We start from the raw sequence: 14,783 nt of genomic DNA on the forward strand, positions 1-14,783 counted from the left end.
ATCTATCTATCTATCTAATCTAATACTGTAATTATCATCTTTCTTTCTCTCATCTATCTCTCATCTTTCTCTTCTCTGTCTGTCTGTCTCTCTATTCATAATCATCTCTCTTTCTCTAGCTATCTTTCATATCTATATCCATCCATCCATCCATCCATCCATCATGTAATTATTCTCTCTCTCTCATCTCTCTCATCTTTCTATTCTTTGTTTGTCTATCTCTATTCATAATCATCTCTCTTTCTTTAGCTATCTCTTTCATCTCTGTCTGTCTGTCTTCATCATTATCTGTCTGTCTGTCTATCTACCTACCTACCTATCTATCTACCACCTTAACCATCTAAAAAGTAGCCATAAACAAAAATGTATGCCACAAGAATCAGATGTGAGTCACGTTCTCTTTCCATCTCAGTATAAACCTGTGATTCAAAGGAAGTTAATTTTGTTTATCTCCTCCTCCCCCTCCCCCCATTACAGTTTGTAATCTTAGTGAGCGTCATAAATTCCAAACCATTGACCTACGACCAGTACACCTTCCCCACCTGGGCCACTTCTGTCGGATGGGCCGTGGCCTCATCTTCCATGATCCTTGTGCCTGCATACATTCTCTACAAATTACTAAGGACGCCGGGGACCTTTCAACAAGTGAGTGGCCGAGCTACGAAATGTCATGGAAATGTTCTTTGCGAAATGAAAATTGCCAGCGTTAAGCTAAGAGTTTGCTTTCTTTAATTCTGCAAATGCTTCGTAGATGGGTGACCTTTTGGAAACCGAGTCAAAAGTAATTTTGCATTTCAAGAAAAGGATTTGGAACACTCCTGCATTTCCTCTTCTGGACATTTGGAAGCTAAGCCATCCCAGATCTATTAAGGGACAAAGTAGACACAAGGCAGAAAAATCAAAATTTGAATTTCCCAATGGCTTTTCTTTGGCATCAACACAATTGCAGGGTTTCAGATTAAATTAAGGAAGTGGTCTCTGCAGGCAGGACACTTCTCAGTGGTGCTACGGGGATAAAACACTGGACATTACCCAGGAGGAGGAGGGAGAGGAAGAAGAGATAGAAGGGGAGGAGATACAGGAAGAGAAAGGGGAGGAGGAGGAAGGGATCGAGGAGGAGGAGGATATAGAGGGAGAGATAGAGGAAGAGAAAGGGGAGGAGGAAGAGGAAGAAGAGATAGAAGAGGAGGAGGAGGTAGAGAGAGGGAAGGAGAAGGAGGAGGAAGGGATTGAGGAGGATGAGATAGAGGGGGAGGGGATAGAGGAAGAGAAAGGGGAGGAGGAGGAAGATAAGAAGGAAGGGAAGGAGAAGGAGAAGAGGAAGAGGAGGAGATTGAAGAAGAGAAAGAGGAGGAGGGGATTGAGGAAGAAAAGGAGAAGGAGGAGGAAGAAGTGGTAGAGGGGGAGGAAGAGGAAGAGAAAGGGAAGGAGGAGGAGGAAGGGAAGGAGAAGGGGAAGAAGAAGGGATTGAGGAAGAAGAAGAGGAGGAACAGGAGATAGAGGGGGAGGAGGAGACTGAGGAAGAGGAAGAGGAGAAGGAAGAGGAGGAGGAAGAAGAAAAGGTAGAGGGGGAGGAGGAGATAGAGGAAGAGAAGGGGAAGGAGGAAGAGAAGGAAGGGAAGAAGTAGGAAGAGGAGAGGATTGAGGAAGAGGCAAAGCAATTTTCAGTTTCCATTTTTGCAGAAATGTTTGTTCTGTGGCAAAAACCTGTGTCCCATTGACCTCCCTCCCAATTGCTCTGCACACACCCCACACCTCAATTACCAGTTCTAGATTGCCCAGAATTAGGACAGGTGGCGGACAATAATTTTCTTATCATTGCCACTGGAAAAAACCTTGCACTCTAAACTCTAGAAATCCATTACATTTGGGAGAGCACAGACCCCTGTCTTGTGTTCTATTGAAAGTTTTCAATAAGATATCAACCTTTGGGGTTATTTTAAATTCAAAATTTATACCTTATTATAAAACAGATGAAAATTGAAAAACAGTGTTTTTTTTCTTAACCGGTTGACCGTCCCTTGCTATTTCTGATGGCAGAAGCCGTTCCTGCCCAACTCCAAATTCTGAATTATCCTGAAAGGTTTACCCTGGTATTATGTAAACTGGGATTTCCTGTTTTTCCGTGCAAAAGCAGGGGTGTAAAATGTTGACGGAGAAGACCTCACAGGTGTATAATTTGCTCAGGAAAACTTTCAGGGAGCCTGATGCAATCCAATCGTTTCGTTTCTTGGGCCAAAATCTATTTTCATAAAGGAAGAAGACCTGCATTGTGATTACATCATAATCACTGAAAGTTTCCTGAGCAAATTATATTTTGGGGAGTGGGGGTGGGGGTGGGGGAATCACATATTTCCTGAGGTTGTGCTTTAGCTTATTTCTGAAGCGCTTTCCTGCCTTGCTTTCAAGGTAGATGAAAGTTTCTTTGTACGAATGATCCTTCTCTGCCCCCAGATATTCCTTAACCTATACAGCTGTGATGGCAAACCTATGGCATGCGTGCCAGAGGTGGCACGCAGAGGCCTCTCTGTGGACATGTGCACCGTCACCAGCTGCTCTTCTGGTTTCCATCCAGAACATCTGCGGGCCCCGGAGTGCCAGAAAACGGCCTGAAAACAGCCCACAAAACAACCTGAAAGTGGCCTGAAAAATGGCCTGAAAATGGCCTTAAAAGCGGTCAAAAATGCCCCCCAAAACAGGCATGTGCATGCTGGCCAGCTGGTCTTTGGGTTTCATGCACACATGCACATACATAAATGTACATTCCGGTTTGGGAATTTGATGCTGAAAAGGTTTGCCATCATTGCTATGTAGCATTCCTTCCCATCGTGAAAATCTTGGATTAAATTTTCTTAAAATGCCTTTCCCCCTGCCCCCTTCTGCTTTCTGTTAGAAAATAGCATACTGCATCACACCACACAATGAACAGCCTCTAGTAGACCAAGGAAACGTGAGACAGTTTAAGGTTCGTATTCTCGGCTTCTCGGTTCCGAGGTGTGTAAACCCGGGCGGGGAGGGATATTCATGCAAACTTTTATCGATTTATTCTTCCAGTTAAGAAATAATGTTTTTGCTTGCCCAAGTCACTCGGGACGACCCTGGGTGGCTTACAGAAATAAAATCCCATTTAAAAAATCCCAACGAATCCTTATTTCCTTGGGACAACAATCAAACCAGGGGTGAAATGCTACCAGTTTGGACTGGTTCACACAAACCAGTAGTAAAAATGCTAACGGTTCGCCTGTACTGGTAGTAAGAATGCTAACAGTTCGCCTGAACCGGTAGTAAAAAAAAATGCTACCGGTTCAGGTGAACCAATATTTCTGACGATCAGCTGTGAAGCGCGAAATCAAACCAACCATTTGATGGGCTCCACCCCACGCTGGGTCCAAGGGCAAAACCATATCTTCAGAGCCTTGCAAAAAAAAAGTGGGGGGCAATCTTATCTCCACATAGATGATGTTCCAGAGGGAGGGAGCCACCATGGAGAAGGCCCCTCTTCTTGGTTGGGTGGGTTGGGTGGATATAATTGGGAAAAGATGGTCCTTTCGACTTTCAGCCATGGGTATATGTGCAATGTGATTATGAATCCTTCCACAACCCCAATTTGGGTTGTGTGCTTGGAGATAGCGTGTTGTGGCCCTCCAGCAGCCAGACAAGCTAGCAGCAGAGTCAGACAGTGAGGAGGTTGGGGAGGAACATGGGCCAGTCCTGGAGTCTGGGGAAGGCTCAGATGAAGGCTCTGTGTCGGAGGCAGAGAGGGGGCCAGGGCCGTATGCCAGTTATCAGTTGCCTTCGGAGTCAGACATCAGTAAGGCAGACGAACAGTTGGAGCCTGTTCCCAGTGTGCGCATGCACAGAGTTACCTTGCAAAGGGAACAGCTAAAGAACAGGGGTCGACTTGTGAGTAAGGCCACAGGTGGATGATGAATGGCCCCTCCCAGAGGAAATAAAAGAGGAGCAAAAGGGGAGTGGGCTTTCACAGGAAACAATTCATTCCTTCGGCCATTAGATTTGTTTCAGGAGTGTGAATATCCGTCTGTGAATCTCAGAGACTCTGTGCCCAATCTTTGCTTGCACAGCACCTCATTTGGAAAATATTTACATGGCAGCTTTCCAAGCTAGATAACATCTGTTGTCATAAATATTCCTTTGAAAGGCTGTTTGCCAGGCCTTGCTGAATGTGAATGAGAGGAATTCCCATTCATTTAATAAAAGTGGTTTTGTTGTGACCAGGACTCTTACCTCGTGCTTTTTGGGAAAGCCTAGGTCAGAACATAGCAACACAACTCTAGTACTTACTGGGACAGAAAAGGAACGTTGCTAACCATAACTTTGCAACTTTTTCATAATTTGAATTCCAATGGAATCAATTTTAGTTTTGGGCTTTGGCTTCGGCCATGATTCTTGAGGGCCCAGTCTCAGAGACAGTGTTCAAACAACACTGCCCAGACTAAGTTGTGCTCCCTTGCTGAAGGCTTGTACATCTTTGTTGCAAATATTTCTGAGTACATTCCTCCCCCCTCTAAGAAACTTGAAAATCCAGAACTATTTCCTTTGGACTGAAGTCAAGAAAATAGGTAAAGGCAGCTCCATCAGTCTCCCATATTTGTTGCTCAGTGGAATTGAACATGGCTGGTAGGCTAGATCTTCATACAAAATAAGTGAACCAATTGAATGTATCCATTGTAAAATCCCAAAGGTTTTAGCAATCATGTTGTTCAGCTAAATTCTGGTTTTTCCTGCTTCTCCTTGCAGCTTCAACATTGGATATCCATATGATAATTGTGACATTTGACAGGAAAAGTCAATATGTTGAAAAACACCATTGGGAACACCTTAGAAAACTAGTGATGAAGTCTGGGCCATCCTTGGTTGTTAATTGGCTGGCTGGAAGGCTGATTCAGATTATTAATTCCAAATTTCTACTGGCGAAGATTCATCTTCCTCTCAAACACTTAATAGTTCGTGGTTCTTTTTTCCCCCCAGATGAACTTCCTTGATAACTTGATTTTTTTTAATTATTATTTTTTATTTAATAGTAATGAAAAAAAAAAGCAACAATTCCTTTTCAACAAGCTAAACATGCTCCTGGTCAAAAAGGACCGTGCTTGCTAATGCCAGCAGCAAAGATGAGAGATGCCTACTTTTGATCAAAGGCCATTTTACTTGGAGTAGAGAGAGAGGGAAAGGGAAAAACAACAACAACAACAACAACAAGAACATTTTGGAAGAAGAATGTTCAAAAGAAAAGGAGTGGTTGTATTTCTTTATTCAAGGGGGGGAAATGGTAGAAAAGATTGCTTAGCACGTTGGATCTGGAGTTTTACCCAGACATGATCACCAACTGATTATGCACCCAGCAAGCTGGTAGGACAATCTTGGACATCTAGACCAATTCTGGTTTGGTGGAGAAATCTGGAGTCAGATCTCCTATGAAGAAACTTCCTCTTGTGCTTCAAAGTCTTTGGCAAGTGAAAACTTTGTAAGAACATTTCCAATCAACTGTCAAATTCCTTTCTTTCATTGCTCGAGCAGATGGTGACTTTCTTGCGTGGGTTAGGTAACGTTATGCAGATACCAAACACAATGCTTTCCTTAACAAGAGCCTAGGATGACATTCCATTTCAAACTTGCAGCCACGTGCCACAGCGAAATAAACAAATAAATGGCTTCAGAGTAGCCCTATTGTCCAGCTATGTTTTGTTCCTTATTCATGCCAAATAAAGAATCCACAGAATGGATTCCTTTAAAAAACAACAACAACAACCAGTCAGTCTGGTACCATAACAGACATTTTAGTCATTCATGCCATCAAGCAGTATAGCTAAGTTCGAATTAACTTTCCAAGGCGCTGGGAAGAGAAATGTTGCAATTTAGCAACTTTCACGGGCTGATCATTAGAGAAAGGGGAAATCCAAAAGCACGGAGGCTTTGTCTTAGGTTTTATGACAAGCGTTTTCTATACCAGTCTGTATCTTTTCAGAGATAATGCTCTCCCATTGCAACCACCATCAAAAACCACCCAAAAACTAGTCGCTAGAAGCTGGATGTTAACACAAGTGGGCAGATCAATAGTCTTCTCATTCATGGAAGGGTTACAAAAACTCTGACAGCAAAACTCCAAAAGAGAATTCCGAAAAAATGAAAGATTTCGAATCACCACGAACCCCCCCCCCCAAAAAAATCTTTCTTCTATTGGATATAGAAGCTTTTTTTAAATACACGAGGGACTATGTTTTTCTATTTATCTGTTATATGTTTATAATGTCATCACCAGGCTTAGAAATAATCAAGGCACCGTTTTCCTTTCAATTCCAGGCTTGATTTTTATCTCTCAGTTTAATCTACCTCCCAGGGAAGTTGTGTCTCATTTCTTTTGCAGATGGTCAGTGTAAAAGACCCATCACATGCAATGAAAGCCTGCAGACAGCCCCTTCTGAGAGTCCCTTTTGGCCCCAGCTTCAAAGCCCATTAAGAGACCCAGAATGATGGATCTCAAAATAGAATAGTTGGAAGGGACCTTGGAGGTCTTCTAGTCCAACCCACTGCTTAGGCAGGAAACCCTGCATCACTTCAGACAAATGGTTGTCCAATGCCTTCTTAAAAACTTTCCAGTGTTGGAGCATTCACAATTTCTGGAGGCAAGTCGTTCCACTGATTAATTGTTCTCATTGTCAGGAAATTTCTTCTTACTCCTTGGTTGCTTCTCAAATTAAATTAAAGGAAGGAAGGCAAAGTCATACCAAGTCAACCTTCTCCAAATCCACTTCATTGTCTGAAAATGGGAAAAAATGTTCACAAAAACCCCCTTCCTCTAATTCAATATTGCTTCAGCGTGGGGAAAAAATGTGCAACCTTATTACAAGTTGTTTTGAACTTTGAACCTCTTCAGTTCTAGTCTAAAATTGCCGAAGTCACTTTTCAATGGAGACACGTTCCTAGATGCCTTGGGAAGTTTATCACTGGTAAAACTCTATTAAAAAAAAGCTGCTTTCCCCCATCTATCTCAGTAGACATTTTTCAAGGTTGCCTTACAGAGAATGCTGTGTCTTTCATGTTTCTTTGGTTTCCTTTTGCTTAATTTGCAATGCCTTTTTTTTAATAACCAAAGGGAAAGTAAGGGTACGTCTGCGTATATCAATCTTTTAAAAGCCTGTTTTCTGTTTTCTTTTTCATAAAAGGGTGGGGAAATGTAGATTGTAAAACAAACAAATGAAAAACGTGTTCTGATCAAAATTTCTCCCTTCTTTCTAAATTGAATCCGCTCGGCGGTTCGTTCAGTTTGGAAGGATGGGCTGTCTTTTGATTCTTTGTGTAGTGTAATAAAAGGAGAATAACCTGTTTGTATAGACAGCACTGTGCAATGTTTTCCAAAGCTGCCTTAACCAGATAGATAGTCTTGTGTGGTTGTATGCTATAATCAAAAAAAAAAAAAAGTATTTTTCTGTGTAAGTTTTATTGTTGAAAATTGTTCGTAATCCTAAAATGGGTGGAGAGAATTTAACTGCCATTCTTGTCTCCTTTCCACCTACAAACACATCAGGTTGTGATTCTTTATGAACTAAACCACAGGAGCCCAATCTTCATTTCTCAAATTGGTATACAGCGTATATTAAATTCTTTATTTTAAGAAGGACACTGCCGATTTTTCACCTTGATGGAGGGTGAGATTTGAAAGTAGATTTGTTGGGAATAAAAAAGAGACATGAATATGAGAGGTGGAAATAAGGATCAATGGGTTAAAAAAGATTTTGCAGAATCCAAGATTTTATCTTGCAATAGCCTCTGTTTATTTTTCAAATAAACCTAAATTCGGAGGTGAATAAGAGCTCCCAAATAAGGGGCGTAGTGGCTCAGACTCTGAGCTTGTCAATCAAAAGGTCGGCAGTTCAGCAGTTCGAATCCCTAGCACCGTGCAATTGAGTGAGCTCCCATTACTTGTTCCAGCTTCTGCCCACCTAGCAGTTCGAAAGTGCGTAAAAATGCAAGTAGAAAAATAGGAACCACGTTAGGTGGGAAGGTAACAGCGTTTCATGTGCCTTTGGCATTTAGTCATGCCGGCCACATGACCACAGAGACGTCTTCGGACAGCGCTGGCTCTTCGGCTTTGAAACGGAGATGAGCACCGCCTCCTAGAGTCGGGAACGACTAGCACATATGTGCAAGGAGAACCTTTACCTTTAAGAGCTCAAACACCACTAAAAATGCAATCTGAACATGGTGTAACCAAGTGTCTTCAATTCACACTTTCCTCTGTTGACTTTGGCTCTCTGCCAATGGTCCATCCCAATTCATATTTTGGGTTGTCTAAAAATAGCATTTTAATATATCTCACCCATACCACTGCAGCCTCCCTCCTCAAGATGTGGAAATCTCCTTTCCAAAGTATATAACCAGAAATAGCTTCTTTTCTTTCTCATTTATGGACATTAAGTGTGATGCTTGCACTGGTTGACTATATCCAAGATGTTTGGTTACATTTTTGAGTATCAAAATATTTGTCTTCCCCTCCCCCCTTGTCTCCTTGTCCTGTGGGTCCTTGAAGATAAATGGGTTATGTTTGGCTTTGTTTCCCAAGCTGTGCACTGTAAATATTGTGTTTCAAAGTCTTATTTAAGTTTACCTAGAAATATGCACTATGAAGAAATATATAATAATGCTAATAATAATAAAGAATATCTTCTGTATCAATAAACTCTGCAACTGGTCTTTTTATATAAACAGCAATTGATGTTCCTGTGTGTCTAAGTTGAAAGCAAATTGTTACCATCTGGGCTAAAACAATGATTTGTTATGAGCAGAATAAGAGCTGGTTTCAAGGCACACTCTTTGTATTCATTCCCACATGCTTTCTTTGTTTTCCTTCTTTCCACATCAAGCACTGTTCCTAAAACTGCAATTCTTCCCCCTCGCCCTTATTTGAGAAACAGGAAGTGAAGAAGGAAGGAAGGAAGAAAATGAGGGAAGGAGAAAGTAAAGAAAGAAGAAAGAAAAGATTGTAAGGAAGTAAAGAAGGAAGGAAGAAAAGGAAGGAACAGAAGGAGGGAAGGGGGAAGTAAGGAAAGAAGAAAGAAGAAAGGAAAGAGTGTAAGGAAGGAAAGGGAGGGAGGAAAGAAAAGAGGAAAAAGGAATGAAGAGAAGGAGGGAAGGAGGAAGTAAGGAAAGAAGAAGGAAAAAGGAAAGAGTGTAAGGAAGGAATGAAGGGAGGGAGGAAGAGAGAAGGAAGGAAGGGTTATATAGAACTTTGGATTACCGTAATTAGAAGACTGTTGGATGGGAATCCCTGTTAATTCATTGCAAAGATTCTCATTATTTTCACAACATTTTTCACCATTCTCTAACCTATCTAGTTTTTGGCCATGCTTATCAATGTTAAGCAAAAAAAAAAAAAAATTCCTTGCAATTTCTTAGCCTTGCAATTTTTTTTTGTTCATTATTCTCAGAAAACATGTTTTGTTGATGTTGTTTGTTTGTTTGGCCACATATCTTTCCACCATACTTGCAACCTTCTTCGCCCTTCATCTTTCTTCTTGGGAGGGTGGGGGTGAGGTGGGGTAGGCAAAGAACCACAATTGGGGTTCCTTTCCACTTTTTCTTCTTCCCTGGTGCGATGTGGAAGCTAAAATAAAGACCATTCACACAATCCTTCACCATCCCATAGATATTTTCACAGTAGTTCCCATTGCCTTCAAACAACAACACAACAACAACTAATTGTCAAATTTCCTCAAATTGAATAATAATTGGTGGAAAGAATTCAGAAGGGGAAAAAAATCTATTTAGCACTAATTTTGACCTAATGCATCTGATTCATGACAGGGCAAGGCTTTCTTAATCTCTCTTGAGCAAATGACTACAAAATTATTGTACTGTAGATGCTGAAAGAGTTGCGGGCTGTAACTGGGACTCATAGAAGAGAGAGACGAAGAAAAATTGTAGCTACAAATAACAACTATCAATAACATTGTCATCCTAAACATTGCATTACGTCAATAGTGACCTCAAAAGGACTTGTTCGAAGCCCAGAAAGACAATCATATCCATCCTTTTTCTTACCGGTGTTGGAAAATATCATCTGATGGGCAGATTCAAATGTTGGAAAACATTCAGCAGATGGGTAGAAGATAGAATATTCTTCATTGGCCAAGAATGATAGAACACATAAGGAATTTGTTTCCGGTGTAGAAGCTCTCAAGTACATAAAAACAACAAAGGAATAAATCCTAAATCATAAGATACAAACAACAAAGGAATAATAGGAGAAGGTAACAGGAAAGGTGAGAAGGATAGTGACAAGTAAATAGAATAGAATAACAGAGTTGGAAGGGACCTTGGAGGTCTTCTAGTCCAACCCCCTGCTTAGGCAGGAAACCCTACACCACTTCAGACAAATGGATATCCAACATCTTCTTAAAGACTTCCAATGTTGGGGCATTCACAACTTCTGGAGGCAAGCTGTTCCACTGATTAATTGTTCGAACTGTCAGGAAGTTTCTCCTCAGTTCTAAGTTGCTTCTCTCCTTGATTAGTTTCCACCCATTGCTTCTTGTTCTACACTCAGGTGCTTTGGAGAATAGCTTGACTCCCTCTTCTTTGGGGCAACCCCTGAGATATTGGAAGACTGCTGTCATGTCACCCCTAGTCCTTCTTTTCATTAAACTAGCCATACCCAGTTCCTGCAACCGTACTTCATATGTTTTGGCCTCCAGTCCCCTAATCATCTTTGTTGTTGCAAACCATACTTAAATTACAGCTTCCTGTATCACCACACAATATTACAATATTACAATAGGTAGTTTCTTAATTCTCTAAGTTCACAAGGAGTAGGTTTGATTCAGGCCATTCCACTGAAATGCTCTAGTTCCTTCACTGATGTTCTTCTCCTGGGGTGTGATTAATGACATATAAGTGGAGACTCGCCATTTTGATTTATGATCCAATGCATGAAAAGGCCCAAAGGTTTTTGGGAATATAAGGTTACAATTTCATTCAAATGGAACCCAGCTCTTTGGTGACTTGATGGATGCATCCCTCTTGGAAGTATTTGGCCACTGCTTTTTCCTGGAGTGATTTCCAGCTGCTCTTGTTATAAATGCATCCACTTAAATAAAGAGATCTGACTTGGCCAACAATGAACATTTAAACTGCTCATGATGCTACTTTGAAGGATGCAGTTAGTAATTTGCCTTTTCTATTCTGGCCCATTGGTTAGCTTAAAGGCCTTGGCTTTTATGCTGCTTCAACAGATTGACTGTTTTCAACCATTGGCAGCCGAGCAAATAAGCAAGCCTTGCTTGATATAGCAGGACTATTCTTTTGTTCTTCTGTTACAGATTCATTAACAACCCCTTAAGATGAGGTTTAAAAGATACGGAACGCATTGGCTCAGTGGCTAAGACACTGATCTTGTCGATCAGAAAGGTCAGCAGTTTGGCAGTTCGAATCCCTAGTGCCACGTTACGGAGTGAGCTCCCGTTACTTGTCCCAGCTTCTGCCAACCTAGCAGTTCGAAAGCACATTAAAAATGCCAGTAGAGAAATAGGAACCACCTTTGATGGGAAGGTAACAGCGTTACGTGCACCTTTGGCGTTGAGTCATGCCGGCCACATGACCAAGGAGACGTCTTCTGACAGCGCTGGCTCTTTGGCTTTGAAACAGAGATGAGCACTGCCCCCTAGAATCGGGAATGACTAACATATATGTACGAGGGGAATCTTTATCTTTACCTTTAAGATGAGGCAAAAACCATGTCTTAATGTAATTAAGTTAGGTAATATGTGATCCAGGAAGAAGTTATTTTCCTTCTTGTATGGAAAGTCTCGTATGTTAGATTACTGTATTTTTCAGAGTATTAGACACACCTTTTCCCCTCAAAAATAGGCTGAAAATCTGGGTGCTTTTTATACACTGAATACAGCATTTGTGGCCTCCTGAAACACTGCCCCTTCATCAAAATGGCCGTGCATAGCCTTTAGGAGGCTTTCAGAGTGCTCCTGGGGGCTGGAGGGGGCAGAAATGAACAAAAAACAGGCTGTTTTTGCTCACATTTGCCCCCCCCCCAGCCCTTAGGAGCACTCTATAAGCCTCCTAAAGTCTATGCATTCCCTTTTTGTGAAATGAAGGGCCCGTTTTCGGGAAAAATGGATCATTTTTGGGAGGTCTGCAGAGTGCAAAAACCTTTTTAAAAAATTTGCCTCTTCAAAATCTTGGTGCATCTTATACTCTGGTGCGTCTTATACTCTGAAAAACACATTAGCTACATTTGAAATTACTTTTCCTTCTAGTAGTAGAAACGGCACTTAGACATATACCAGTCCCTACGGGGAGAGGGGGCGGTCTATAAATTTAATAAACCTAAACCTTAATAAACCTAAACCTACCACTTCAAAGTGCTTGATAGTATTTTCTGAACAGTTGACAGAGTCAGCCCATTGCCAACAACAATCAGAGTCTTCATTTTACCGACCTAAGAAGGATAGAAGGCCGAGTCAATCTTGAGCCCCATCATGATTCAACTCTTGGCAGAGTTAGCCTGCAATGCTGCATTCTAAACACTGCGCCACCACAGCTCTATGAATAAAGTTTTAACTTTCTTGTGGACGTGATTTCACAATTTGATTTATCTCATGGGCCTGACCCATGCTGATGTCTCCTGCCCCCCACCCCACCCCCATTTAGGGAAGCCATTATTCATAATTCTTTGTAACTCCTCAATGACCAATGGAAAGAAACATCCTGGTCACTACACAGCACTCACACTTTCCAAATGTTGCCCATTGTTACCTCTTTTATCTTTTCAATCAGGAGTAGAAGCCATGGGTGGAAATTATAGGGCAGTAGGTTCTTGCTGTTTGTTAGAGAGGAAGTGACCAGAGGACAATTGCTACTTAACAAGGGAACTAGCTGCTGCACAGGAAGTGAAGAGCTCTATTTTACTCAGTGGATTTAATGAGAGACCGGGTTGCTTCCAAGGATGCTGTAGTTTGAAGTAGCTTCATGAAGACACCATATCGGCTAGATCTTCAGAATCTTTTCTAAGATTCTAGAATTGATTTTAGGTTGAGCTGCACACAAGATACGAGTCCTGTTTCTTTCCATTGGGAACAATATAAATCCGAAGAGAAGAGAAGAGAAGAGAAGAGAAGAGAAGAGAAGAGAAGAGAGAATAGGAGAAGAGAATAGAGAACAGAACAGAATAGAATAGAATAGATATTTTTATTGGCCAAGCGTGATTGGACACACAAGGAATTTGTCTTTGGTGCATTTGCTCTCAGTGTACATAAGCAGAATAAAATACATTCATCCAGAATAAAAAGATACAACACTTAGTGATAGTCAAGGTTACTAATAAGCTATCAAATCTTACTAGTAAACAAATAAAAGAATATAAATTGAAAGATACAAACAACATGGTTATAGTCATAAGTGGGGAGAGATAGATACTAGGAAGGAAGAGAAGAATAATAGTAACGCAGTCTTAGTAAAATATTTGACAGTGTTGTGGGAATTAGTTGTTAAGTAGAGTGATGGCATTCAGGGAAAAACTATCTTTGTGTCTAGTTGTTCTGGTGTGCAGTGCCCTATAGCATCATTTTGAGGGCAGAACTTGAATCAATTTATGTCCAGGATATGAGGGGTCTGTATATATTTTCACAGGCCTCTTTTTGACTCTTGCAGTGTACAGGTTTTCAATGGAAGGCAGATTGGTAGCAATTGTTTTTTCTTCAGATCTAATTATCTGTGTTTGTCTTGTTGGGTTGCAGAGACAAACCAGACAGTTATGGAGGTGCAGATGACAGACTCAATCAGTCCTCTGTAGAACTGAATCAGCAGCTCTTTGGGTAGGTTGAGCTTCCTGAGTTGGCGCAGAAAGAACATCCTTTGTTGTGCTTTTTCATGATGTTTTTGATGTTAGGTGTCATTTTAAGTCTTGAGATATGATAGAACCTAGAAACTTGAAGGTCTCTACTGTTGATACTGTGTTGTCCAGTATTGTAAGAGGTGGTAATATAGGGTTAGTATAGGAAAACACCTTTCTGACGGCTCCCAACTAAGCCTCCATAAGAACAAACACCTAAGATGCATAATAATAAAGAAGGCTTCCAACACTTTCATAACTTCAGGTATCAAAAAGGATGGGAGAGCTACTTGCTTACGGATCCAAGGTGGTGCAGTGGTTAGAATGAAGTATTGCAGGCTAATTCTGCCAACTGCCAGGAATTCGATCCTGACCGGCTCAAGGTTGACTCAGCCTTCCATCCTTCTGAGGTGGGTAAAATGAGGAGCCAGATGGTTGGGGGCAATAGGTTGATTCTGTAAACCACTTAGTGAGGGCAGTAAAAGCACTATGAAGTGGTTTATAAGTCTAAGGGCTAAGTACTTAAGTTGGTGGGACCAAGTTAGTTGGACTTGGTTGCTAAGAAGAAACTCTGGAGCAAAATCATCATGGAGTGTCTTTTTTTAGAACAATACCATTCAAAAGTAGGTCAACCCCATGTTTAGCTCAAGAAGAAAAACTGAAGCATCCTCAACTGGCTAATAACAAGCTAATACAATCCTTGGGCTTGTAAACAGAGTCATAGAATCAGAGCCAAGTGAAGTATTAGTATCTCTTTATACATTCTTGGTAACATCTGCATTCAGTTTTGGTCACATTACAAAAAAGATGTTGAGATGTTGGGAAAAGCACAAAGTTGAGCAACTAGGATGATTAAAGGCCTGGAGTCAAAAGCATATGAAGAATAGTTGCAGGATTTGGGTTTGGCTAATCTAGAGAAAAG

General features: G+C 41.1%; 1 protein-coding gene across 1 annotated transcript in view; it reads left to right on the plus strand.

Annotated features, from left to right (window-relative positions):
• SLC6A2 (solute carrier family 6 member 2) overlaps window positions 1-4,833 on the plus strand; it is a gene marked incomplete at its 5' end in the record, with an annotated part of 33,567 nt that extends 28,734 nt beyond the window's left edge. The window contains 3 exons of the mRNA XM_081963666.1: window positions 478-645; window positions 2,894-2,965; window positions 4,759-4,833. Coding sequence (XP_081819792.1) covers window positions 478-645; window positions 2,894-2,965; window positions 4,759-4,782 — 264 coding nt within the window. The 3' untranslated portion in view covers window positions 4,783-4,833. The remainder of the gene's footprint in view (window positions 1-477; window positions 646-2,893; window positions 2,966-4,758) is intronic.
• Window positions 4,834-14,783: the final 9,950 nt, after the last annotated feature.

Source organism: Natrix helvetica, assembly GCF_964273705.1.
Source record: "Natrix helvetica genome assembly, chromosome: 10".
In the NCBI taxonomy this organism is placed as follows: Eukaryota; Metazoa; Chordata; class Lepidosauria; order Squamata; family Natricidae; genus Natrix; species Natrix helvetica.